Genomic DNA, 26,575 nt, shown 5'->3' on the forward strand with positions numbered 1-26,575 from the left:
TTCCTTCCGGAATCTTTGCGGTTTCAGGAGGAGATTTTTTGTGCTTCTGGTGGATCTCGAGCCCCCTGATATAGTCAGCTTTTGAGTGAGGTAATTGGGTGACTTGTGGTGTACAGCCATGTGAGTCATACAAGCGATTTTCAGCTGTATCCTGGCTTCGAAGGGCAGCCAGTTCAGGGATTTTAAGTCAGGGGAAATATGTGAATGTTTTTTTGATCCAGTGATAAGTCTCGCTGCAGCGTTCAAGGAGGCTCTTAGGGGTGCGGTTGTTGATAGGGGGAGTCCGCAGAGAGCGACGATTCCGTAGTCTATGCGTGGTATGACTAGGGCTTGTACTGCAGTGTGGAAGTCCTTAGCTGGGAGGAAGGGCTTAAGTTTCCTCAAAGTGTTGATTTGGAAATTAGCTCCCTTAGTTGCTTTGCTGATATGCTGCTGCATGTTGAGATTGGTGTCAAGTGTGATGCCTAAGGATTTCGCGGAATCCACGATAGTGGGTTGGACATTGAGTGCAGTTAGGTGCTTGAGCCAGGTTTGGGTGGTGGAGATTTTCGCAGGAGGTGAGATCAGAAGGAACTCAGTTTTCAGAGCATTTAGTTTGAGGTGATTATCGGCCAAAGATGATTGGGTGTTTCTGAGCGTAGAGTTCAGAAGTTTGATGTCTTCCGGGGATTGTAGTTTGAGATAGAGTTGAGTGTCATCGGCGTACATGTGAAAGTGAACATTAGATGCTTGTAACAAAGTGGTGAGTGGTTCCATGACTAGATTGAACAAAGTTGGGGATAGGGAAGATCCTTGTGGGACACCTAATGTTACAGGTACAGATGGGGATAACACGTTGTTGATCTTGAACTTTTGAGACCGGTTATGTAGAAAGGAAGTGAAGCACTTGAGAACGGTCCCAGATAGACCCATTCTGGTGTTTAACAGCTCAAGTAGATTCTCATGTTTGACGGTGTCAAATGCTGAGGAGAGATCAAGTAGGATGAGGAGGCAGGTGCCGTTATGATCTAGGATTTGGAGGACGTCATCAATTATGTGTGTCATAGCCGTTTCCGTACTGTGTCTTGCTCGGAAGCCTGACTGATGCGGGTTGAGGAGGTCAAACTGATCGATGTGTTTTGTCAGTTGGAGTTGTACGCATTTTTCCAGCAGTTTGGCCAGGGTGGGGATATTGGTGATAGGGCTGTAATTGTTTAGGTCAGCAGGGTCAGCTGTAGGTTTCTTGAGTATAGGCGTGACTTGTCCAACCTTGAGGGACTCAGAGATGAGTCCTTGTTGAAGGGAGCTGTTAATGATTTTAGTCCAAAGTGGGAGGAGCAGGGGGATGAAGTCTTTTACAGCATTAGCAGGTAAGGGGTCTGTGAGGTGATTAGAGGGTTTCAAGGTGCCAAGCAGTTTGTTAATTGTTTCTTCTGAGTAGGTGTCGAAGGAAGACCAGGCCGCGTTGTTTTTAGGTTGAGTGGAAGTTATGCTGTTGGGGCTGGAGTAGCGGCTTACATCATTGAGGAGATCGCTTCTTATGTTATCAGTCTTTAGCTCAAAGAAAGCAGAGAAGTCTTCACAGGATGGCATATCGCCTGTTGTGCTGTTTGATTGTAGAGGTTGTTCCTTGGTTTAAGTTTTGACTAGTTCAAACAGTTTTCTTGGGCGGTTTTTTGCTTGATCGACCTGGTGGCTGAAGAAATCTGTTTTTGAGCGCTTGATTTTCCTAAAGTAGGCGTTTCTCTTTTTCTTAAGAGTTTTAAGGTGCAGTGCTGAGGGGTCTGATCTCCAGGTGTGCTCTGCCATTCGCATGGCACGCCTATCTTCGTTGAGTCACCCATCATACCATGGGTTAGAGTGCTTGGTGGAGACTCTCTTCAGTTGCAGGGGGGCGGCTTCATTGATTATTGAGGTCATAGAGTTGAGGTAGAGGTTGGTCAGAGATAGTACGTCCGAGGCGCCAGTAGGGGGAATGAGGAGATTGCAGCTGTGGGAAGGTAAGGAGTTGGGGTTGAGCTTCTTCAGGTCCCTTTTCCAAATCTTGGATTTGGTGGGTTGAGCCGGGTTAAGTTTAACTTTTTCGTTGATGAAGAATGTGATAATGTGGTGGTCTGACCAGTCACAGGGTTGGATTGCCCCCAGTTGGGTGGAGTCCTCTTTGGCGATGATAAGGTCGAGGATAGAGCCTTTGTCATGAGTCGGGCTGTTGCTGATTTGGGTAAGGTCAAGCGCGTTGAGGAAAGTTTTAAGACTATTCACCACCGCGCCATTGTGATCGTTCCAGTGGAGATGGAGGTCACCCAGGTAGATTTGAGTGTTCTGCCGTCCGGAATTGGTTGAGATCGTGTCCATGAGTTGTTGGGTGAAGGTGAGGTTGTCCCCGGGTGGGTGGTAGATGACATGTAGAGAGCATACGGGTTTGCCCTCGCTGGTGACATTGAGGCAGATGAGTTCACAGGAGGTGAGGGAGGGAGAAGTGGCTTTAGTTACAGAGAGGCTGCTCCTAAAAATGCATGCGATTCCCCCGCCCATCTTGCCGACCCTGTCAAGTCTAATGATGTGGTAGTTGGGGGAGGAGGAGGGGGTACTAAAATGTCCATTACAGGTGTAGAAGATTCAGTAAGCCAGGTTTCGGTCAGAATGGCTAGGTCAAGGTCCATATTTATGATGAGATCCGCGATGTCGGAGGAGTGTCTAGGGGCCGATCTGCAGTTGAGTAGAATGCATTTGAGTCGGGGAGAGAAAAGGGTGGTAGAAGGTTCAAGAGAGAGGGGGACTTTTCTAAGGTTATTGGGGACGGAGCTTCTGTTGTTTTGTGTGGGGGGCCTAAGGGGATTTGAGTGAATCGTGGGTATGGAAAGGTGTGTGGTTGTGTGGTTACGGGGAACTGGGACATATGAACGGAGGAGGGTGTGTATGTCGTGGTCCGAAAGGGGATTGAAGGCGCGTCTGGGGCGGTTGGTGTGATTGCGACCGGGGATAGAGGTCCAATGTGGGGAGTATTGAATGAGAGGGTCAGTGGGGAGGGAGGGTGATTTGTTGGGCGGGGAAGTGGTGGTGGGTGAGGGGTGTCTGGGGTGTATGAAGAGAAGTTCTTTGATAGTGTGAAGATCTTCTATGACTTGGAGGAGGGTGGACATAATCTTGTCCAGTGTGGGACTGGGGAGGGGAACCGAGGGTGAGTGATTGGGGGTACTAGAGTGGGGGGAGGGTGCGCTGGCGTTAGTGCCGGGCTCTGTGGTATTAGTATGTGGGTTGGTATTCGTAAGGTGAGAGACTTTGGGAGCGAAGGGTGTGGTGCAGGGTCGAGTTTGGTATGTGCGAACTTGTGAAATTGAATGCTGCGCAATGATGTATGTGGCATGAATGTGTCTAGTGTGGAAGTGCCACTTCTAGAAGTTGGCATGTTTGTGTAATTAGTGTCTGGCGTGTGATAGGCTGGAGCTGGCTGGTGAGCCAGGCTCCAAGAGTCTGGGTGGGTCTGCACCGGTGGTGAATGGAGTGATTAGCATGCTGATGTGAGGGGAGGAGTGCTCCTGGGCCTGAATAGGGCTGGGCTTTCCCCACACAATGCTGGCTTCACCCCCTGTGTTGCGTCTGATTTCCCCAGCCTGGCCAGTGAAAGGAGTTCCCTATAACCAGTTTTAGCTGGTTCTCACATTGCCTGCACCCTGCTAGACAAAGGATTTTATGGTATAAAAAGGGGCTGTGTCCCCTTCCAAAATGTTCTTGTTTCGGACACTTGAATCGGCCAGGGGCATGCTGCTGCTGGGGCCCAGGGGAAGGCTTGCTGGAAGGACTTTGTCTGGACCTGTGGACCTTTATTCGCCACCCCAAGCGCCTGGGAGCGCTGTATTTTGTCGCTAGCGCTGAGAGCGCTTTATCTCCCTTATAGCACTCGAGAGCGCTGTATTTTACTTGTAGCACTTGGGAGTGCTCTACTTTTCCCCCCAAGCGCTTAGTAGTGCTTTTATTCCAGTTGCGAGGGTGCCCACCCCTTGTTTTCGGCCCCCGAGAGTTCACCGCTGCTGCCCGGGGGGACACGCCGGAAGGAGTTGTCCGGCCCGCCGCCTGGTTGTGGGCGGGCCGGGAGGACGTTATTTCCGCTTCCCCCTGCCTAGGGGAAGCCATTGCGGTGGCCGGGAGATGCTGGCTGCCCCGCCGCGATAGGAGGAGAGGAAGCTGGCGAGAGAGAGGAGGTCGGGAGCCCACCCCGCCTCCTCGAGTGCCGGTAAAGAGCCACGGTCCCGAGATGGGGGACCGGGTGAAGGGGCAGGCGTGAGCAGGTGGATGCGGGGCTCCTATGCAGAGAGAGAGCCCCGCAGGTATGGAGACGACGGCCGGGGTGAAGCATGGTGCCATGGAGGCACGGGACAGAGTTCCTAGTGAGCAGCCCCGCCTGGCAGAGGGCTGCTCCCACGTGATGTGCAGTAGGTAGAGTTCGCGAAGCTCTGTGGGATCACGCTGATTTTCGGAGCCTGTGCGCTCCCCGATGGCAGAGGAGCATTCAGGGCGGCCCCGGATGGCAGTGGGCCGCCCCCACGTTATTAACCCCCAGAGTCAGCTCGCTCCACCATATAGGGGCCCGATGATTCATAGAGCCAGAGGGCTCCAACGATGGGCCTGTTTATTTATAGAGCCTAAGTGGCTCCCACAGGCTGCCTGTCTGTTTGTTATGAGAGTCTAGAGGGCTCCAAAGTGCGCCAAATGCATTTCTAGAGCTTAGAGGGCCCCCAGGTTTTGGCGCAGTCCTTGTTCTAAGGGCCAGTGAGGGCCCTGTCGCAGTTTGGCTGATTCCCAGCTGCCCAGCAATTAGTGGGCAGCTGCACCGTTTAGGCACCAAGGGAGAGAGAGTCCCTGTGTGGGACAGAGATGGCACAGGGGTGCCAGGCCTGCTACAGCTGCGCAGCACTTAGTGCCAGCTGCAACGTTTAGGCCCTGTTACTGTTCCCAGCTGCCCAGCAATTAGTGGGCAGCTGCAACGTTTAGGTTAGCGCCGGTGGCGCACCCCTGACTGGCGCTGCATTGGCAGCGCGCCCTGGCATTCTGGACACAGGGCTGTTGAGTCTCCTTGAGCTAGCCAGTTGGCCAAGGGGACTGGTATGTGGGTAGGGCGCAAGGCCCTAAGGTGATTTTTGCGCAATGTGATTTTGTTATGTTTATGATAGTAATTGCCTAAGGTGATGTTTGCGCTATGTGATTATGAGGTTATTTTACCTATGTAGGTTTATGCTAGTGAGAGTTTATTTCACTATGTGAGTTATGCTTAGGGGGAGAGTCTAATGTGTTTAGACTAGTGAGAGATTGCCTACTGTAGTTTTTACTGGTTAGGCCCAAATGTGAGTTAGGCGTAATGCGCTATGCCATTATGCCTGTGACACCTCTGAATGCGTTTTATGCATTATGTGTCTTACCCACACCTCTGAATGTTTTTATGCATCATGTGTTTTCCTGTGCTGCACCTCTGAATGTGTTTTGATGCATCATGTGCCTTGTTCCTTACACCGCTGAATGTATGTTTATACATCGTGTGTCTTTCCTACACCTCTGAATGTTCTATGCACCATGTGTGAAACTGATTGTTATATGTTCAAAAGTGCTATTTCTAACAGTATTTCTAGTTCTACAAGTGTTGATTCTGACAGTGGCCCATGTGGCCCTGTCCTGTAAATAACCCCTTGTGAATATTGCCTGTGCCAGTTGGCACAATGTATATTGTGTGATTACTATCTGATGTGTTTTGACAATACAAAAGTTATTTTTGGAGAAATACCTTTTGTATTTCTCATAAGGTGAAAGATATTAACCAACTTAACTACGACCCACTGATAAAGAAAATTAAAAAAGATCTTTCAAGAGTGAACAACCTCCATCTCTCAATCGTAGGTAGAGGGAATTACCTCAAAATGAACGTTTTCCCAAAAATATTATATCTATTTCGGGCAATCCCGCTGATGGTCGATGACAAAATGATTAAAATCATGGACTCTTGTATGTCTAAATTTATATGGAGCTATGGGAAAATTAGGAGGGCAATGCCATATCTGACTTTACCACAATATAGGGGAGGGCTAGCCATACCAAATCTGACTCTATACCTATGGGCGACTCTCCTTCAGCAAATGGTCCCTCTATTTAACATCAAGCCAACAGCAGCTGCTTTATCAGAACATAATATACCATCAATATATGAATTGGCATTAGGGGACAAAGCCAGAGGGCTGTTGTTAAGGCAAATAGAGCCTTCATACTCTTTACCCAATATACAATCAGAGATCATCCCTTTCTTTGAAATCATAGCTAGGCGGGCCACTAGGATAGGCAATATCTATGATCTTTTAATTAAGAGTCATCGTGATGATTTGGAGCGAGTTGAGAGAGGATGGGTAATAAAACTAGATAACCCCAACATAGATGTGGATATGTCATTGATGCTATCCTCTAAATTATTTTTGGCATCTAATTTAAAAGCACAACATTATCGAACTGTATATGACCTCTATTATACACCTGCCAAATTATTTACTTGGGGCCAAAGGCTTAACGATCAATGTCCAAGGTGTGGGCGGTCTGCAGCGAACCTTGTACACATGTTTGCCGACTGCCCTAAATTAGATCTAATTAAAAAAATGATTTCTGATTATTGGGCAGAAATCTTTGGACATAATCTAAGAACTTCATTGACCCTGTACATATTTGGCTATGACGACTCATTGGGATATAAAAAGGAGGAAGTAATGTCCGTATTTCTAGGTATAGCTGTCCTTCGAATCATACTTGCTGCCCGTTGGAAAGATCTAGAGGCACCTACCTTTCAAATGTGGCTAAGTCGGTTTTTGGGGACTTATAAACAAGAAACAGCAATATATAAAACAAGAGGGAAGAAATCTAGATTGCTCGGGGCCCAGATATGGGCTCCCATTACTCTTTGGTATGAGAATGAAAGGGGATCTTAGGGCAAGAAACACTTACTCAGTATCATTATCAGTTTTCCTAAATGTATTATAACTGTGCATATGATCATTGTTATTATTTCTCTTTCTTCATTTTTTCTACGCCTTATTTTATTTTTATTTTTTATTATTTTTTCGTAATCAGAGATCATGATTTAAGAACCTCAGATATGCTCTGTATTATTAACTGTTTATGATGTCTGATACATATGAATTGAACTATGTTTTTTTTTGTTTTTTGTTGTTGTAGTATGTAATTGAACTTGCTCAAATAAAAAAATAAAAAAAGGATTTAAAGAAAAAACAAAAAACAACAAAAACAAAAGTTATTTTTATATAACCTTGTGTGGAGTTCCTTTTGTGGTGTGCCTAGGATGTTGTTGCTGTTGTGAGCGTGCGCAAATGCTTTACACATTGCCTCCGGGATAAGCCTGTCTGCTCGTGCCAAGCTACCAAGGGGGTGAGCAGGGGTTATCTTGGCGTGTGACTCCCTTGCCCTGACTAGAATGGTGGTTTCTGCCTAGCTTTGGCGTCAGCCTTAGCCAACCAGAAATAGCCAGTTCTAACAGGAACTTTTTGGCAGGACTGAGGACGTTGAAGGAATTGATAAGCAAAGAATAAATAAATTGAGGAAGGAAGATAGGGACTAAGGAAAGACACAGGAGAGTTGAAAATGGAAGGAAACATGAAGTGGAGCAGAAGGAAGGGAGGAAAAGGAGCACCAGAATAGAGGACCAAAAGTCAAGAGATAGACGGGAGGGATCGCAAAGAATAACAGAAGCAAAAGTAAACGGGGCAAAGCTTGTGCTGTACCTGTGCATTGAGGGCAGCTGCTTGCTGTAGCTGGGTTTTGCTCAAGGCTTGACTAAAGGGGTCTTTTAAGAAACGGGTGTTCCGGTGGATCACGTCTCTGGGCTTCTTGAATACATCGTCAAGATCAGGCACACCTAAAATTAACATGAGAAAAATATTCAGAGGAACAATATAAAGGGTGGCAAACAAGTGTAAGTTCTGTAGTCGGAATGCATCTATCCATCAGACACTGCTAGCCAGTCTGTTCCCAGTCAACACTTGCGGACATCATTTTAATGGCCAAAAAAACATGACCCTTCACTACTGGTGCCAAAATGTGCATGGCTCACAACTCTCAAGCAAGACCACGACTAATTAAACAGAGATTTTAAGTCCTTGCCAACTCATTACTACTACATAGGTTATAAATGGTCGCTTAATGTAGGTCGTGTTAAGATGTAATTAGGGCCCCTTCAAAAGAGAGGTCAATGAATTAATAGATATGAACGCCGGGTTGACCCCTCATTCCTACAGAGAGCACAGTGAATGATAGTGATCGTTCGCATTATCAGGACTCTGTGGTTGGAGGACAGTGTCCTCCACATGTTTCTGCAGTGGACATCCACCTGTCACTGGTGTTATTTATCCTTTTGTTTTAAATGTTATGTTGAGTTTTTTGAGCATTTGTGAAGCACAAGACTCACCTGGGGGGTAATACATCAGGGAGTTCCTTGCCTGGTACCGCCATGTATCCACTCCTGCCTGAGTGCTCTGAATGGCCTGCCGCTCGGCTGAGGGCAGTGCCAGGATCTCCTGGTGCTTCTACAATCAACAAAAGAAAAGTCAGAATAACACATTCAAATGAAAACCTCTTGCAGCTAGACTCCATCCTACTCAAACTACAAGAAAACCAAGCTGTAGGGAAGAACACGCTTAACACAGCAGTTCGTCATCTCCACTCATAGTGCCCTCTGAGAGCAGCATCTTGACACTCTTCGAACCCAGAAAGTTTCTGTACTCCCAGAGTAAAGGGTGGTCACAGTATCAATGGGAACAGTATGCAAAGATGTCCAGAATCAACTATGTTACATATTGAGGTCGATGTACATATGCCTGCAGTAGTAGAGTGATGTCATATTAGCTTTAGTGCCCAGTGACATCAGAGGATTAACTCTCCCCCTCCAACCTAAAAAGCCCTCCCCCATGTCTGACTGTTAGCCCCTCAACATCCTCCTATTTGTTGCTATCAGGCTAAGGGAAGCACAGAGAATGGAAATAATTTGATTTCACGCTATAAAATTACAGAATTATCAGTCAAATGCAAGCAATATACGTGCATTTACTAAACCAGGTATTTCAAGTCAAGAAAGAAGAGCAAGGGCACTCTTACAAGCAAGATACAGTCCTTGTATGTTTTACTCCTCTGCCTCATGACCCCATGCACCCTAAGACAGCCACCATTTACTCAGCAGTCAACCTTCTTCCCTACCTCATTGACCCATGCTTTCCAGGACAACCCCTTTACACTCAGCAGCGTCCCTATAAGTACGCCTTGCGGCCTAAGTCAATAAGTCCTCCATCTTTAAGAGCTCCCTATCTGACTTGTGCAGTAATGTCAACACTAGAATCACCCAAGGGAATACCACAGAGGCCAGGTAATGCCCCCTCCTGTAAGGCCTTCCCATCTGATTCATGCAGCCAACCCTTGTGACAACCCCCAACAAGTAGTACTTCCTATCTGACCCATGCAGCCAAGCCCACACAACAGCGTTTATCGACTCAACGATGTCCCCACCTGTAGGGACTCCTCCTCTGCCTCATGCAGCCAGCTGTTCCTCATTTTTTCACGGTCTTCAGCCACCTCCATGATTTGCTCAAAGGATGCATTGTCCTCACTGGTGTGCTTAGCTAAGAAGTCGTCCAGGCCTGGGAGGGAAGCCTTATTTTCATCCTTCTCTGCATCTCCTGGATGGAATGTGAAAACACAAAAACTGTCTGTACTGCCGCTTCACTATGTTTTCATTTCTGTGCATTAATAGAAGGTCAAGGAGAACCCAGAAAATCTAGACACACACAAACGTTGAAAAAACAGACTTTCATACATCAAATAGAGAACAGATATGCCATGCAGTAGGCTATCATTGGGCTTGAAAGAACACTTTTCACCATGATGCCACACAGGCCTCTACCACTCCTAACATACATTCAACATGACCCAAATACACTGTAGACTCAGCAATGACATTACTCAAAAGCACTCGCCAACTAGAGGTTCCGCATACTTACTTTTATCCTTCAAGCATCGGGACATTTTTTTCAGGCCAGAAGAAGCAGAAGTAGTTAGCAAACTCTTCGGCCCTTAACTCTTAAACACCACATCCATACACCCAAAGCTAAAAGGAAAGGTTACTTCCACAGAAATTACAAAAGGAACACAACATAATTCTTGCAAGACATCATCACAAATGCAATTCGATTCTGGTCTCTAATGGTAACCCGGAATCATGTGTAAAGTCATATGCCTGCTGAAAATGCTATACACCCAAACACTAGGCAGACCCAGCACAAAATATAGTCGTATAAGGACTACGTAATACAGTACACTTCGCCCGATTCTAGAAAGCTGAATCGGGGGATGTCTACCATGCCATGATCATCAGATTAATGTGTTCTAATAAGGGGATATTGGTTGAATCTTGAGTTTTTCTTTAAACAGTGGGGCTGTCCAAAATACTAATCCTGTAAGTGAGACAAGCCATTCCATCCGGAAGCCAATGTAGCAGGCTAGCATTACTGGGAGCATCATTTTGCTTTTTGCAGTTCTTTCAAGTGAACTATATTTTGCATGCAGGACAGGATACTATTATGCACCTTACAGGTCTACAGGCTGAGTTTATAATTACAATCAAACTGTGGTTTTCCAGGGATGGCAGATAAATGGCTAGTCATGGATAGTCCTTATCCTGCTTTAGCGTTTGATAGGCTCCATCAGATTCTGTTTCTCCAAAGTACGTTTTAAAAGTTAGTTTCAAATAGACAGACCTCCAAGAAATGCAGCTGGGGCTTTATCAACTGCACAGTTATTGAGGCTGACTTTCGATTCAAATAGGATTACGTCTGTCTTGAACAGAATCAGGTTCTTATTTATTTATTTATTTTATTTTAAAAGTTTTATATAGCGCTGGCTAGACCCGGAGGTATCAGAGCGCTTTACATGAGCATTGGATCATAGTTACAGGTTACATCGTTACAAAGATTACACAGTTCTTAGAGCATGGCAACATAGTTACTTGTAAGGTGGAGATCAACAAAAAGCACAAATACGTAAGGGGAAAAGAAGGAAGGTGAGAGATTCAGGGGAGGAGGGTTGGAGTAGAGGAAGTAGACAGATAATGAAGGCGGGAAAGAGGAGGGGAGGGTGAGAGACACAGCATAGGGAGAGGAGGGGAAGGGTGACGGGGACACAAACCGGTAGACGAGTCAAGGAAACGTCCAAAGTCCAGTAAGCTGTGATCCCAGGGGAAGTGGTATCCCTTCCCTATCACTATTGCTAGAGGCACCCTTTACGCAGTGGACTCTCTCAGAGGGGTCTCCGAGACTCCAAGGCCTACATACTGGATCCTTCCCCAAAAAGGGGAGAGGGAGTGCTTTGGCAAGGGGTGCCATTCCATACCTCAAGTGTGAGTGGCTTCCTTGGCACAGTGGACTCACTCAGCGGGTTCGCTGAGACTCCAGAGTATAAATATTGGATCTTTCCCCAACAAGGGGAGAAGGAGTGCTTAGTCAAAGGGCACAACGGACAGGGGGGTGGACAGGGGGGTGAGCAGAGTAGCAGGCAGGGGGAGAGACTCAGGGGAGAGAGGATAGTAGCTATGGAAGAGACAATAAGGAGAGACGAAAAGAAGTCTGCCTAAAGACCGACTGGGTAGGTGACGACCAAGGAGGGAATCCACGGCCCATCTCCCCTATAGCTAAACCAAGTAGCTCCATCCGGCATCAGACAAAATAGTTTGGTCTCAATACATTGAGAGAGGAGGGAAGGAGAGACATAAATAGAGGGAGAAGAACGCGGGAGGAGACGACAGGAGAGACAAAAGGAAGTGCAACAATGTGGTTCAACAATATACCAGAAGAAGATCAACAAGTAAACATTATATCAAACAATCAGCAATACAATTAGGGGAGGAGAGAGAGGAGAGAGAAAGTAGTGGGGCGGGCGAGGAGGGAAAGTGAGGATAAGGGACGAGACAACCGTAGAGACGAAAGGAAGTCTGTCTAAAGACCGACTGGGTGCGGCCCTTGGACTCCATCACGCGCATCTTCTAGTGATATGTAATGAGAAGCATCTGTCGACGCCTTTCGAATCAACAATACTACACATGGAGGTGGATGTATAAATACACGTGGTAGTAGAATTAAGCTCTTTAGCTCCGATGCCCATACCATAGGAGGACTGATCCCCTGTCTATGTAGGAGCCCCTAAAAATCCTCCTCTTTGTTTCTGTTGGGAAAGTGGAAAGTACAGAAACTGAAAAAAGCAATAAGTAGTCTTGTTTACTTTCTGTTCCGCCGCTTGGTCAGGTTCACTGAAATAAGGGACAGCAAGGGCAATGCCCGTGGTTCAAGGGGCAATCCTTGAGGGAACAAATACCTCCAACAATTGATCTCCATGATGGCACAGAATATTGTTGCATACATTCAGCCATGCTAACACAACAACGAGTCAGGAAAAAACTAAAACTGCAAAGATGCAAAATGCAATAGAAGGTAAGTGGACTATATGCAGCTTTAAGCAGTGGACTTTTTGCAACAGAGTCCTGAAAACCAGTTTCCGTTAAAAAAAAAAAGACTCACTGGATATAGGAGATTGAGAATATCTCTGAGAAAGGGGCATTGGTCAAGGACTAATATATTCACAAGTCAGCTAGAGGTGGACCCAGCTTCGATTCAAACATTTATTTTTCTCCAAGAGAAAATTGGTGGTCCATGATCAAGACTCTAAAGAACACTGGAGGTTTCGGTACTACCAACATCAGGGATTGCCAATCTAGAAATGGAGGTGGTCAGGTGTATGACAAGTCAACCAACATTGCTGCCCCGAATCTAAGACTGGAAGAACTGTTCTAGCAAGTAGCTCACCTCTGGAACTGCCGAATAATCTGCATTCTGCAAAGAACAGGTCTCGAGTAAGAAAGAAACATAATTCAGAACTATTTGTGGTAGTAGGGATTTCAGGACATTTGAGCATTATTTGATGGATTAGCCTTATGGGAGGCCAGTTGATCTTTTGATCCCGCCCTTTTCAAAGTGGCTCAGTCATTGTCTTTAAGTCTTTTTGGGATATACGTTTTACATTTCTTGCTGGATGAAGAACCACGGTGTGCATTCAACATGTCAGCCATGGTGCTGGTCTGCCCATGGCTCTCATACTAATTCTAACAAGCACGTAGTTAGGCGGGTGCTAAATGCACATTTTGAATGTTACAAAGTTACCAAGCTTCATACTTTGACAAGTTTCCTCACTAAGACCATAAAGAGATAATTCGAGACGAATAAGATTTCACAAAAGAACATTTTCACAATCATTTATTTTACATGGGAATTTTCCCACTTTTTAAATGAAGTTCTGGGGAAATAGCAAACAAACATATCATCAAATTATCGGACTACGGGACCTCAACAGGAGCACAATATCAAAATCAAGTTATGTTTTAAAGTCTTGGTTTGGCATTTAACTCTGTAGGTGGGTGGAAGGTTCTGCTCTATACGAGGAATGTGAGGTAAAGTTGAAACATCCAAGCTATCCACCAAGAAGAGATGCCAATATGGACTAGATCATGTACTGCAAGTGAGTTGCAAAGAGTCTGCAGGGCTGTAGCCTGTCAAAGAGAGTGGCTGTCTAAATCTAGTCTGCTACCGGGTGTACGTCAACAGGTACAAGCTATTAACCCCTTGGGCACGGGCGCGATTCTGCGCCTGTGCGGCCGTTTTAAAGAGTGGGCGGGTTCATGACGGCCCCCAGCTGTCATCAGCACATGCCCACAGTGATGCATGACGGCTGGGGGCCGTCATCAGCATGGAAGGGGTTAATGTCCCTCGTTTCTCCCTTTAGAACTCAGCTTTGAATACCCACACAGGTAACAGAAAAGGACAGGACGTATTTTTACCATTATTGGGTACAAAGCTAAGATGAAACCTGCTATCCCGTGAAAACAGCCATACAGTCTGCAATAGGTCTCGCATTTACGCGGGTTTAAGCTACTAGCATTGTAAATGCGTTTTATTTATGCTTCAAAAACGTAAACATAAATAAAAGGCATTGTGATTTGCAATGCAATAGCTCAAAAAAACGTAAATGCGAGACCGGTTGCATTGCAAATGCTGGTTTAAAATTACCTGTTATGCATGCCTTTGTGTCTCCTTATTTTAGGTAGATCCAGCGCATCACAGGTACATTGACACATCAAGCACCTTCTTTTTGTGACACTTTGTGTAACCTTCTGGATACTGAGATAGATCCTTTAGTGTAGACAGTTCCCGCTCCTTTTTGTACGGTCCAGAAGAATCGCGAGTCATTGAACACAAACGCGAGAAACTTGTTGACCGTTAAATACACACACTAACTGATACATAAGCAGGAAACATTATATTCCATTAAGTGTCGGTTTTCTTTCTTTTAATTAAGGCAAGAGACCCCCAGAATAAAATGTCATTCAGGTACTCTCAGCCTTGTTTTAAATCACTATCACGTCTACACACTTCTGGCCCCGCACTTCACAAAACGGCTGTTGGATAAAAGATCTCTGGTAAAGTGCCCCCTTTGAGGAGAACCCGTTGGGTATTGCAGCGCCGACCCAACGAGGAGCAGCCCATATGATGAAGCAGGACACCTGCAAGGGTGTGTGAGGGCATTACATCCAACAAATGGATGCCCAACTGTAGATCTCAGTGAGACCGAGTGGCATCCGGACATATTGTGACTTCTGCATCCCTCTTCTGAGGGCACATCACTCTTTGCTTTGATGACTTAATAATACTTGTAGCACCTGGCAATGATCACGGTTGAAATCTTGTGTCACCTTTTTGAGTCAGGCTCCGCAAAGGTTCTGACCAGCCTGCGCCTACCCAGGTTACAGCAGGAGGCAGGCCTGTAGCCTCTCCCTGTATACATGCCACACCGGTCTGTGCTTGGGAGCTCAGCCCGGTCTGTACACTCTGCCCCTGTTAGTTCAGCCCGAGGGCAAATTATACCCTAAAAACCTTCTATGTTGGCAATATAACTTTGCACAGATGGCCAACTGAAACATACATAAACAAATTCACATTCCAATGTAGTAAAATGACATTAACCTTCAAAAGTTGCCCCAGTGCGTTTACAGGTGTTAAAATGCGGAAACTAAACATGAAGCGTAACCCAATTTGCACTCCAATAGGAGTCACCTGCAGAGGAATCGTGCGTCACTCACATGACTTCCACTTTTACAAAGAGGACAGCAAGCGGCTTTCAGTAGCAAATTACCACAACATTGCCGTGCAGTGAGACGACACAGCGAGGTTGTTCCTGTTCTCAGACAAAAAATAACGTTTTCTGTTATTGCCACAAAGTCTGCTGTTGACAGCGGTGTGCGAATCTGTGAGCCGAAGTCACTTTGCCGCTTCCCGAAATACCACGTTTTACTGTCCAAGAAAAAGTAATGCTTTCTATTGACAGACTGGCTCTAAAACACTCAACTGGAATCTAGGTTTACTGGTGACGTGCGCTACTTAACAAGTTATGCCTGCCAACAACTCTGTGAGGAACTTCCACCTTCTGGCCTGCCTAAGCCAGTATTGTAAAGAAATAAAATAAGCATTATGTTAAATGAAGGAAAGGTCAGATACCACTATATTGTATTGCTCCAAGCTCCAGGGCTCCTCAAATAGTTGTGTTGTCGCCGGGCAGTGAGCAGCAAACATGTCCGCCCTTCTCTGTATATTGTACACGCTGCCATCAGTGACGGGGGCCGGGGCCAAGTGTTAGGACGTATGTCGGGAGGTAGAAACCCCTGTAAACTTGAAAGGAACTCTGAACTATGCGATTAGGATCTCTCTTTGTCTCTGGCCTGTCCAAGAGCGTTACAGGAGGGGAACATAACTTATGTGTTTTCTCTGATGGAAGAAGCCCATTTATTTCTAGATAACATCAAGAATGAAAAGGGCAAAATTACTGTAGGGTGCAGACTCAAGCTCTGTTTTGGAGAGGTGCAAAACCGGCCCCAGTAACAACAAGCGCTCGCCATCTGTTTTCAATCAGCTGCGTGTTTATATTTGCATTGCACTTTCACTTTAAGTGCAAGCGTGATGCATATATAAACATGCAGCTGAGTGAACACAGATGGCCCCATAAAGATAACAAATTGCTTTGCGACAGCAGCAAAGCAGACAACCCTGTCTGGATCAGCAGGACTAAAGGGAGAAAGGGCAGTGGCCTAAAAAACTCATTTCCAATGGCAGGCCACCGTGTAGCATAAACGGCGACGTCAGCCAATGAAAATGAGGGGCGGGCTTCAAGTCCTCTTCTCAAATCTACTCTCTTACAATATCTCTCGCCCAGCGAGCAGCGCTTTGCGCAGCAACGCCAGGCGAGACCTAAAAAGGGGACATTTTAGGATAGTTTTATCTGTATCTCAAATACAGGATCTGGGTCTTAAAGTCCACGCTCCTCACAAATGCAAAAAGAACAACTGATGGACAGAATGCAGAACAATGTCTTACAATCACCCCAGTACAGAGATCTGGGCCTAAATCCATTGTTTTGTTGCTCCCCATGCCATTCCAGTTTGAACCCAACCATATGCAAATCAGTCTTGACTGTGCTCCCTATGGGAACAGTCCAACCTGAACTGCCAGGTCAGGTCCTCCCTGGACAGGAAACAAGCATACTAGGACCGGTTTCGGGATTTAACCCCTCATCAGCCAGGCTAGCTTGACTCCAGTGGCATGAAGAGCACGGGACCCATGTCTGGGCATACCCGTCCCACTCTTGGTGAGAAATGCAAAAAGAACAATTGATGGACAGAATGCAGAACAATGTCATACATTCACCCCAGTACAGAGATCTGGGCCTAAATCCATCTCCTTGTGTTTCCTTTGTTCGCCCTACGTTGGCACGGTATGCCCAGACGTGAGTCCCTTGCTCAATTTGCCACTGGATTCAAGCTAGCCTGGCTGATGAGGGGTGCTACCCCAAAACCGGTCCCAGGGTGCTGGTTTCTGGGCAACGGAAGAAATGGCTTGGCAGTTCGGGCTGGACTGCTCCCATCAGGCACAGGGTCAAGACTGATTTACATATGGCTGGGTCTGTACTGGGGTGGCAATGTGAGTTAAAGAATGATGATGGATTCAACCCAGATCTGTGACTGGGGGTGAGGGTCTGAAAAGTTTGAGCGCTCCGTCCATCATCACCATGTGTTTGCTTTCCACGCTCCTCAAAGGCTTAACCAATTCTCTAGTTTCTCAATACCATGCGTGCAGAAGTCCTCCAGCATTGCCCCCTTTATTCCATTACAGAGTTCAGGACAACAGGTATGAGAATTCATAGATATTAACCTGACCTTCAAGACCTACACACACACATGGAACCAGGAAACTTGAGAGCTCTGGAGAGAAAGGTTAGCTGCAATTTCAATAAATATTGACAGTTCGTCCCTCGTCCAGGAGGCCTCCTTCCTTATTTTACACAACTCTGCAGGTGAGCTCACTTTGCAATTCACAGTGCGAGATCTCTTCGTTACTCGCAGTGTTCACAACCAGCCCTTTACACAGCAAAGCATTCCTCTTCAGAAGAATCCTCCCTCAACCCCACTCCATCAATCTGTGCTCCCACCAGACATACCCCATACCCAGCCTCTCCTATTTCACTCTGTGCTCTCACTCTAATGGCTCTCTCCTCTCCTTACATTGTCCTGAAGCAGCCACACTTTCAACAATTTGGGCTTTAATGCCAATGTCTTCCTCTTCTCCTTATGTTCTCCCAGAAAGACCTCCAATTCCTCGCTATGTGCTCTCTCACCCAATGTACATCTTCTTTTAACAGTCCACCTAACTATCACTTTCAACATCCATACATTATCTTACAGCACTCCATACCTTCTGTCCCAACTTTGTTCCCACTTCTGAGTTTATTCATCAGGGATGGAGTGCCAAGTTCAGCCTCTGGTGTTTCAAAAGTGGCTGGGGTGACATCTGCATTGGGGAAAAAAGATTTTATGAGCAATTTTTTCCAAAACTATGACTAAAGATTTTTGCATTTCTTTTTGAAGCGATAGTAGATAGATCAGGGGCCTCCGACTTTTTCTGTAGTGAGAGTTACTTCTGATCAGTAAAAATCATCGTGAGCTACTGAAGGCTAAAAAACCTGAGCATTGTTACCAGACATCCTCAGCTGGGCTTCCTTGACTTTAAGCCTAATTTCAATAGAGCCAGATATTATGGTTTGAAGAAAATACTTTGCCTAGGGGCACTATGACAGGGAATGTGTCAGTGAAAGCGTGATCTTTGGGGATGTATGAACGTGTGTGTTTGAATGGGATATATTTATGGGTGACTGAGAGCCCGTGTCTTATGTACATGCAGCACAGGGCATAGCTTTCACCATATGCGGCACCGTTACATGGTGGTAGTGGTCCCTACTATGGTGGGGAGCACACAGTGTTGTTTTGAATACCCCTCACACACCAACAGGCCCCTTGGTGTCATGCTTCATCATTGGGGTCTTCGCACCACTCTACGGGATGCGGCGTGCTACGACTCACGACTACGTAGGTGCGTCGACATGTTTCGGAGTGTAAACAAACAAAAAACAAACAAAAAAAAAAAACTCCTTCAGGACGAGGGAATGCACAACTCTCCCCACCTTACTCACATGTAAAAGTTTGATTACTTCGGAGCCGCGTTGAGGGGAAGGCAGCCTATCGAGTCTTGCTGAAACCGTTGCCACATTGAGCCGAAAGACAACCCCCAATACCACGCAGGGCTCATGAGGCCATCCTGCCTTAGTATACAAGTCTTGTTCTAATATCGCCAATTGGGCGCAACAGACTATTATATTATAAACACTATTAGGAACATTACACCTAACATTTGTATATAGAAATTTTGTAGAATTCACTTTTACATCTACACTACAAGTGAGTAAGGTGGGGAGAGTTGTGCATTCCCTCGTCCTGAAGAAGGAGTTTTTACACTCCGAAACATGTTGACGCACTTTTTGAGGTTGATGTACCTTAAAACACAGTAACAACCTCACCCTGCACCCCTTTTAACGATACCAGCCGAGGGCCTAATAAATTTTATTTTTCACCCTACGAGCCAGGTATTTTTTAACTATCACATTTCACCACCTCACCACTCACACTTATTTCCCTACACACACCAACACATAGTACACTTCAAGTGCTCCTACGTAGTCGTGAGTCGTAGCACGCCACATCCCGTAGAGGGGTGTGAAGACCCCAATGATGAAGCATGACACCAAGGGGCCTGTTGGTGTGTGAGGGGTATTCAAAACAACACTGTGTGCTCCCCACCATTGTAGGGACCACTACCACTACCTGAGTGGATTCCATTCTGTGTATGTAAATTGCTAGGGGAGACCGAATCCACTTTCCCTCTCCCTCCCTCCTTTGTGTGCTGCATGTAACGGTGCAAATATTTAACAAACATAAAATATATTTTTTTAATGGAAGAATTTGAAAGTGCAGAAAAATATTCAGTAATTTTTCTGCACTTAAAATTTCTCTCATTTAAAAAATGGGCTGTATTTTTCATACTTATGGCACAGTGTCTACTTGCCACTGGGAGCAAGAGGCCTGCCATTTGTAAATGCAACACTTTCAAATAAGAGAAAATTCAAATAAAGAGTTAACTTAATCATTAAGGTAACTTTTCAATTTCTTTTTCTCCCAATTAAAAGCATTCATAAACATAATTTATTCACAGCTCCAATATTGAGTGGACAAGGATTTTTTGTTTTAAGAGTTAAATACCTCAGCACTTCAGTTGTTCATCTCTGTGCCCCACCCCCAGCCTGGGTCATAAATCGAGCTGTACGCTACTCAATATTAGGCCCCGCTATCTGTAATGTAAAATAACCACAGACTTCCCTTAACTTTAAAATTATAATAAGACCTTGTGTAATATTAACCCAAGGCTGTGAGTTTCTCTGAAGGTGTCTGGGAGCTTGCAATCAACTGGCTGGAGACCCCTGATGGTCACAACAGCAACAACGATGCTAGCGAATTAATTACAGAACACACATCAGTAGACCAGTTGAAGCGAGCGTGATCTTTAAAACTCTACGTCTTATCTCTCAGGACCCTAAATACCAAATAGACAAGATCTGCCATTGCATAGCGAGAGGCCAGCTGAGTCTCAAAATCTTGCTTTAAATGGAGGGAGTTATAGATTCTCTGTGTTTGAGCTGCCGTTCCAAAGCATGTTGCCCTGGGCACTCTGCAAATAAACAATGGCCTCCAATTATGGTGTAATAAGACATTAAAAGATGGACTCCAGAAACGGTCTTAATAGTTGGTACAAAATGATTTCCACCCACAGAATACGGTATTAGCCATTACATGGCTGCCTCTAAATAATGTGTCAACATCCACTAAAAGATGATTTACAGTACCAGTACCAAACAAGGGTAGCAGTTTGGTATACAGAGTATTTGGCCATACACTGGCACACCAACAGCTTGCCTTGTAATGTCCACATATTGAAAAGGGTACAACAGTTACTAATCAAGGTCCAGATTAAACGCATGATCTGTTTATTTCTTAATTCATTATGTTGACTTTTTCAACCAGCCTTTCTTTCTGAGTAGAACACCTGTCAAAGTATGAGGCACTATACACACATAAAATTATCTTATCTGTTCATCCAAAATGGTAAAAAGGGAATACATAATGCACAAAATGTACTATGTAAGGGTGCTAAATATTTCCACAATCGTTTGGTATTTACAGCTGTAAATCTTTACTGTATAGCTTTATCCTCAGTACATTGGCAGCCATAATTTTATGTTAAAACAGGAGGCTAGCATTATCCATGAACCTATATTCACTCCTGAGCAGCAAACCGTTAAAAACTTCGAATAAGAACTTGAAACATCACAATCAGAACTAAAATGTTCAGTCCCATATATACTGTGTGTCCTCCATCTTCCTCCTCTTTTGTTTGCTGCTTCTGAGCAGATCAGTGTATGGAGTACTTTTAAGGATTTGGAATGTATAGTATGCCTAAGATTGTTCGATTCGGAGTGATATTACCCAATGTATGGGTATTTGAGTGTTTGTGTGTTGAATTTAAAGCTATTTAGGTGTTTGAAATATGAAAGAAATGTATTTCAGTTTTAAAACAGTATAGATTTGTTTTTCCATTAAGTACAGGGAGTAGATGTCTGTTTTTTATTACAGAAAATATTTTAGTAAATTTGGATTCAAAAACATATTTCTTAGTTGGGTGAACGATAGGGAGCGTATGGCTTGAGCGCAAAGAGCTGTTACACTTCCATGTAATTTCAAGATGCGCCAGCATCCAAGAGCCGGTATTTACAGCGTGTGAGCGTTTCAGATTGAGCAAGGTCGTGCTGACGTCAGAGCGTACAGCGTATTACTACACTGATGCTCGACGTCTATTTGCAATACTAAGCCCAAATTTGAAAGGTCGTGCTGACGTCAGAGCGTACAGCGTATTACTACACTGATGCTCGACGTCTATTTGCAATACTAAGCCCAAATTTGAAAGGAGATTGACCTTGTTTAGGTAACGCAGCTTGTTTCTGGCACTTGGTGTTGTTAAACAATACAGAGGCAATTTCCTACAGGAATGAGGACCTAGTCAAATATTTTGGCTTGTTTTTGTGGGCAATAGGCGTGCAAGGCTGTTCACTAGGCAGCAAAGCACTTAGTGGTATGTTCATTAGCCAGGAATGGTTAGTCACGCATCGATATAGCTGAGGTGCATCGGAGAGATTAAAAAAAAGAAAAAAGTGGAATTTGAGGAAAATAATATAAAAACAAATAGGAACGGTGGATAGGAGGATAGTGTTGGTTTACAATAGAAAAGTTTGCCAATATCGATTAAATAATTATGGATGCAAATCAAAGTGAAGAGTCTAATAAGGAGGAGATGTTGCGTAGGATGGCAAATGAGGAAGTACAGGCAGCTATATAAGAAACAATACAACAGGTTTGGGTAAGAGAGAAAGGAAAAATGTAGATGAGGAGGATATTTCTGTGTTGGATGATGACGAGTCGAACAGACGTCTGGGAGAAAATGCCTCAGGAAAAAGAGACACATGGAGGAAACATCCAAAAACAAAGGGGCCCAGAGCAGCTCGCAAAAAGCAGGTGTACGAAGCGGCACTTGGAGAGGTCAGTTGAACGCTGAGAATGGGGGAAATCTCAAAGAGGAGTTGAAAATGTAATGGGACAGATCAAGTGATGATCTGGATGTATATATTCTAGATCTGGAATATAAAAGACGGATTTGATGAAGAGATTGAAGTGGGTAGCAAGACTAGGAGTAGAGAAACATTAACAGTGGTAGATCCATTTGGAGAAAAAATCTTTGACCCACAGGAAATAAGACATCCCAGGGGCAAAGATTGGTGGGCCTTAGACCATGTCTCAGAATACATAAGGGTGAAATTGCGTAAGTCCTTGGAGAAGGAGGAACTAAATATTATGTGCGCTGAGTGTTCGAGGCCCGTCATAGCAGAGAAAGTGACTTTGACACCAAACATAGACCCCGATTTGATTAAATCTGTGTTTAAGATGGGGAAGGAGCCCAGAAAGAGACTGGAAAAAGTGTTAGACGTCCTGGGCCTTTGGGAAAGATTTTTGATTCTGTGGAGGAAGCCTTTTTAAAGGGCACTGATGTAGATTTAACTCTTTCAAGAGAATGGTGTCAAAAGGCAATTTGTTTTCTGGACAACACAAATGCAGGTCTGTTGGCAGAAAGCCGTAAAACCTTACTAATGCGGATTTATCTGAAGTTATGTGAATTGGCTAGAAAAGAATCAACTGAAGATGCAAAAGCTTTGCGGTTTGGGACGGCTTAGTGAAGTCTTTAACCAAATATGTGAAGACCTTCACAAGCTTAGACAAGGCGCAGTATTCCATGTGCAAAGTTTTTTTTTTTTTTTTTTAATTTTTTGAAAACCTTTATTGTGCATGAATAAAAGAACAAATACGGGCCTACAACCATCAGGCCGGCCACGATACTTCGTCAGCACAGATGCAAACAGTACAGTTCCCCAGCAGCAGTAGTTAAAAGTTAGTAATCAATAAGCGTTACACTGGAAAGAATCATGTCGCCGGGGGAGAGGAGAATTGAAGGTTAATTTTTGTAAGTTTTTTTTGCGTTTTCGTCATAAGGAAGTCAGTGAAGAATAAGTACTAAGAAGATTCGAGTCCGTATAATGGCTTCACAGTATGGGCAAGCGGCGTTGTATCTGAAAACAACAGTGGAAGTTAACATCAAATGTATTGTCGCGGTGCAAAACAGTGGCAAGTCATCATCCATCATTTATGCACCCCAAACATCGCCGCCCCCTCCCTGGCAACCCTAGCCCAGACCCAGAATCGAACCAGATTTAAGGAAGCGCAGAGAATAGAAAAAAGAAGGCCCATAGAACTAAGAATATACCAGATTACCCCGCCCACCCTGCAACATTGTGGAGGCTACGGCCTGCCCCCCCCCCCACAGAGTGCCTGTCGCCCTGTAAAAACCCGAAATATAGACAAGAAAGAAGAAGGAAGAGAATGAAGAAAGAAAAAGAACATTAACACCTGTAATATAGGGAGTGAGAAAGAATAAATCAACCTAAACTCCCAAAAAGAAGAAGGCGGGGAGGAGCCCACTCGATACCAAATCACCCGGAGATCCCAGCCCTCCACAGATTCCCACATCATAAATATCGTCCATTACTGAAGCGTCGGTACAAATCAATCAGCTATGCAATGCAGTTGGAGAAAGTCATCGTACCCTAATCATCGACTCTCAGAGACAAATAGAACAGGAGGAGGATCAATTCTAGGCAATCCCGGTCCCCACCAGCCACAGATACATCTTCCACCCCAAGGTCAGGGTAGCCGGCAAGCAATAAGGCAAATACATGAGTGAAACGTCAATTTGCAGCGGTCGAGTAAACTGGACACAAAAAACAACCCCAAACCCGGTTCAACCAGCCAAGAAGCCGATAGTAAGGAAAGCAGCCTAGCCCTGGCCCGAACGTGGATACACCCCCAGATACGTTCCCCGAGAGAGGCCCGCCCACTGTAGAACAAAGAAGCAATATGGCGAGAGAAAGAATGAAAGTGACTTAGGAACACAAAATGGCCGTCGAAAGTCACCAGCAAATCCGTCGACTGTAGCAGGGAGTTCCACAGAAACATCAGGAGTGTATGAGTTTTTAGGCAGCAGAGTCAAAGGACACAACCCAGGAGCCGTCGATAGAACCAGCAATGCCGTAGATAGGTCCCAAGGCACACGCGATGATAAATCCAATAACAATGTAGCACTCTCCATTGAAGGGGGAAACAAAGTATCCCGGGCAGAGTTGTCAGGCGGGCGGTCTTGGGCGCCAATAAAATCGGAAGCGGGCACAGGTGTCCAACAGGCAGGAGAAAGCGTTGTATCCCCGTGGAATGTAGGCGGAGGCGAGTGGCAGCTTTGCGGGATCAGCGCGTTACATCCCCTCCGCAGCGCAGACGCCATGTCGTCCAGCTTGCCTCCCAATCTTCCGTAGCAATGGTACATATCCGCACGGAGGTCGCACAGGGCGGACAGAACGGTGCCAAGAGAAAGTGTGGGCTGTAGCCCCTGCCTTTCACTTCCCTGGGGAGTCGCTGGAAACTCGGACCCCATCTCAGGCGGGGCAGCACAGGCCACTGGCGGGAACGGGCGCTCTCCCCCACCACACAAAGCACCAAGCAAAGCCATTATGGCGAAATTCCGGGGCAATCGCCAGGATAGGTGAAGCACTAGCGTACACCCATTCAATGCTGGAGGAGCACTATATACCGTGCCAGTGAGGCTCACATTGCAGGGTAGGCGCCCCGTGGCAGACCCGGGTAGAGAGGCATGGGGTCAGGCAATCCTGGTCAGGCAAACATGGCCGAGCGATCCTCTCCCCATACCGTCTACCGCCAACAAAGGATCCGTTCCGAAGGGGTGCTGCAGCGTCGCGAGCGCTTCCTTCTCCCCGCCTGCTTCGAGTCGCTTCAGGTGGCTTAGCACGGGCAGCGCCTCGCGAGGATCTCACCGGTGGTCCAGCATTCAGCGCCGATCGAGCACTACGGCCATCAGCAGTTCTCCGGGGCACGGCACAAAGAGACCGTGCAGGCGGGGTCCAGGGCTGTAAACTGTTCCGCGGCTATCTCCGGCCGCCGGGCAGGTCGAGAGTCCGGGAAAACACCGCTGAGATCAGCGCCGCGCCGCACACAATCCGTCGTCAATTTGCACCAGGATCTATGCCAGGATATCGGTGCGGCGGAGAAAGGCTGGTGGAGCCGGGAGCCTACAGGTCTGCTCCGGTCGCCATCTTGGCTCCTCCTTCATGTGCAAAGTGTTTGCAAATACTAGCTTTTATGGCAGAGCTGGTAGGAGAGGGCACCCGACTTGCCGAGCAGGCTTCAGAGCCTCATAACACATTACAACATACCAAGGGTAAAGAGCATACAGGGAAAACCATGGAGTGGGACAATTCTACTAGCACAGGGGCAGAAACCAAGGTGAACAGGTAATTGCGGAAAGGGACATACCCCTAATCAAAGTCAAGGACAAGGCGAGTACGAGGATTGTTTCTGGGTTTATCTCATCAGGTATTTCAGAGATCAATAAAAGTAAATAACAAAGGATGCATGGGTGTTACAGGGAATAGAGGGTTATAGAATAGAGAACGATTTGGAACCATGCCAGTCGTACGAGCTGAACGAGATGGTGTTCCAGAATACTTTATTCCTAGTAGAAAAGAAGGACAAGGGCTGGAGGCCTGTAATGAACTTACAGTTGAATCAGTATGTGACGTATCAACATTTCAAAATAGAAGAAATGTATTTATTGAGGGATTTGCTTCAGGACTTAGATTGGATGGTGAAAATAGATCTAAAAGATGCTTATTTCACGGTTCCAATAGCGAGGACGAGTCAGGGATACTTACAGTTCAGATGAAAAGGGCAGTTGTATGAGTTGCAAAGTCTTCTTTTCAGATTGTCAGCAGCGTCTTGGTGCTTCACGAAAGTGATGCATACAGTGGTAGGCTTCTTGAGAGAAAGAGGAAGAAGAAGGATTGTCTATTTAGACGATATAGTGATGATGAATCAAGATGTGGAGGAGTTGCAGTAGGAATTGGATGTCGTGGTAGATTTACTGCAGAGTCTGGGTGTTTGTGATTCATTTTGACAAATCAATAATAGTACCATCTCAGTCGATGGAGTTTATAGGTTTTGTGGTGGACACAGTGATAAGTCGGTTACGGGAGAAAAAGTTGAGGAAGATAAGACAGGAGTTGTACTCGATATCAAAAAAGGAATCAGTGAAGTTGAGGGAGTTGGCTCGAGTGATTGGTCGCTTATCGGCAATTCAGGCACTATTTCCAGGGCCACTGCATTACAGGGTTCTTCAACAGTTAAAGACTCCTGTACTAGCAAAGGGTTTATGGTACGGAGATATGGTTTGTCTGAGTAGCGATGCGAAAGAGAAATTAGTGTGGTGGAAGGAAAATTTGGAAGCCTGGACTGGTCGGACAATATTTGGAGCGAAACCAGAATTGGTGTTGGAGACCGATGCAAGCAATCATGGAT

The 26,575-nt window shown here is 45.6% G+C and overlaps 1 protein-coding gene across 1 annotated transcript in view; it reads right to left on the reverse strand.

Annotated features, from left to right (window-relative positions):
• Nucleotides 1–26,575, reverse strand: part of ESS2 (ess-2 spliceosome associated protein) — a 55,155-nt gene that overhangs the window by 13,293 nt on the left and 15,287 nt on the right. The window contains exons 3-6 of the mRNA XM_086942706.1: nucleotides 17,856–17,951; nucleotides 9,523–9,692; nucleotides 8,432–8,549; nucleotides 7,749–7,882 (exon numbers count right to left, since the gene is read on the reverse strand). Coding sequence (XP_086798832.1) covers nucleotides 7,749–7,882; nucleotides 8,432–8,549; nucleotides 9,523–9,692; nucleotides 17,856–17,951 — 518 coding nt within the window. The remainder of the gene's footprint in view (nucleotides 1–7,748; nucleotides 7,883–8,431; nucleotides 8,550–9,522; nucleotides 9,693–17,855; nucleotides 17,952–26,575) is intronic.

Source organism: Lissotriton vulgaris, chromosome 11, assembly GCF_964263255.1.
Source record: "Lissotriton vulgaris chromosome 11, aLisVul1.2, whole genome shotgun sequence".
NCBI classification, from domain to species: Eukaryota; Metazoa; Chordata; class Amphibia; order Caudata; family Salamandridae; genus Lissotriton; species Lissotriton vulgaris.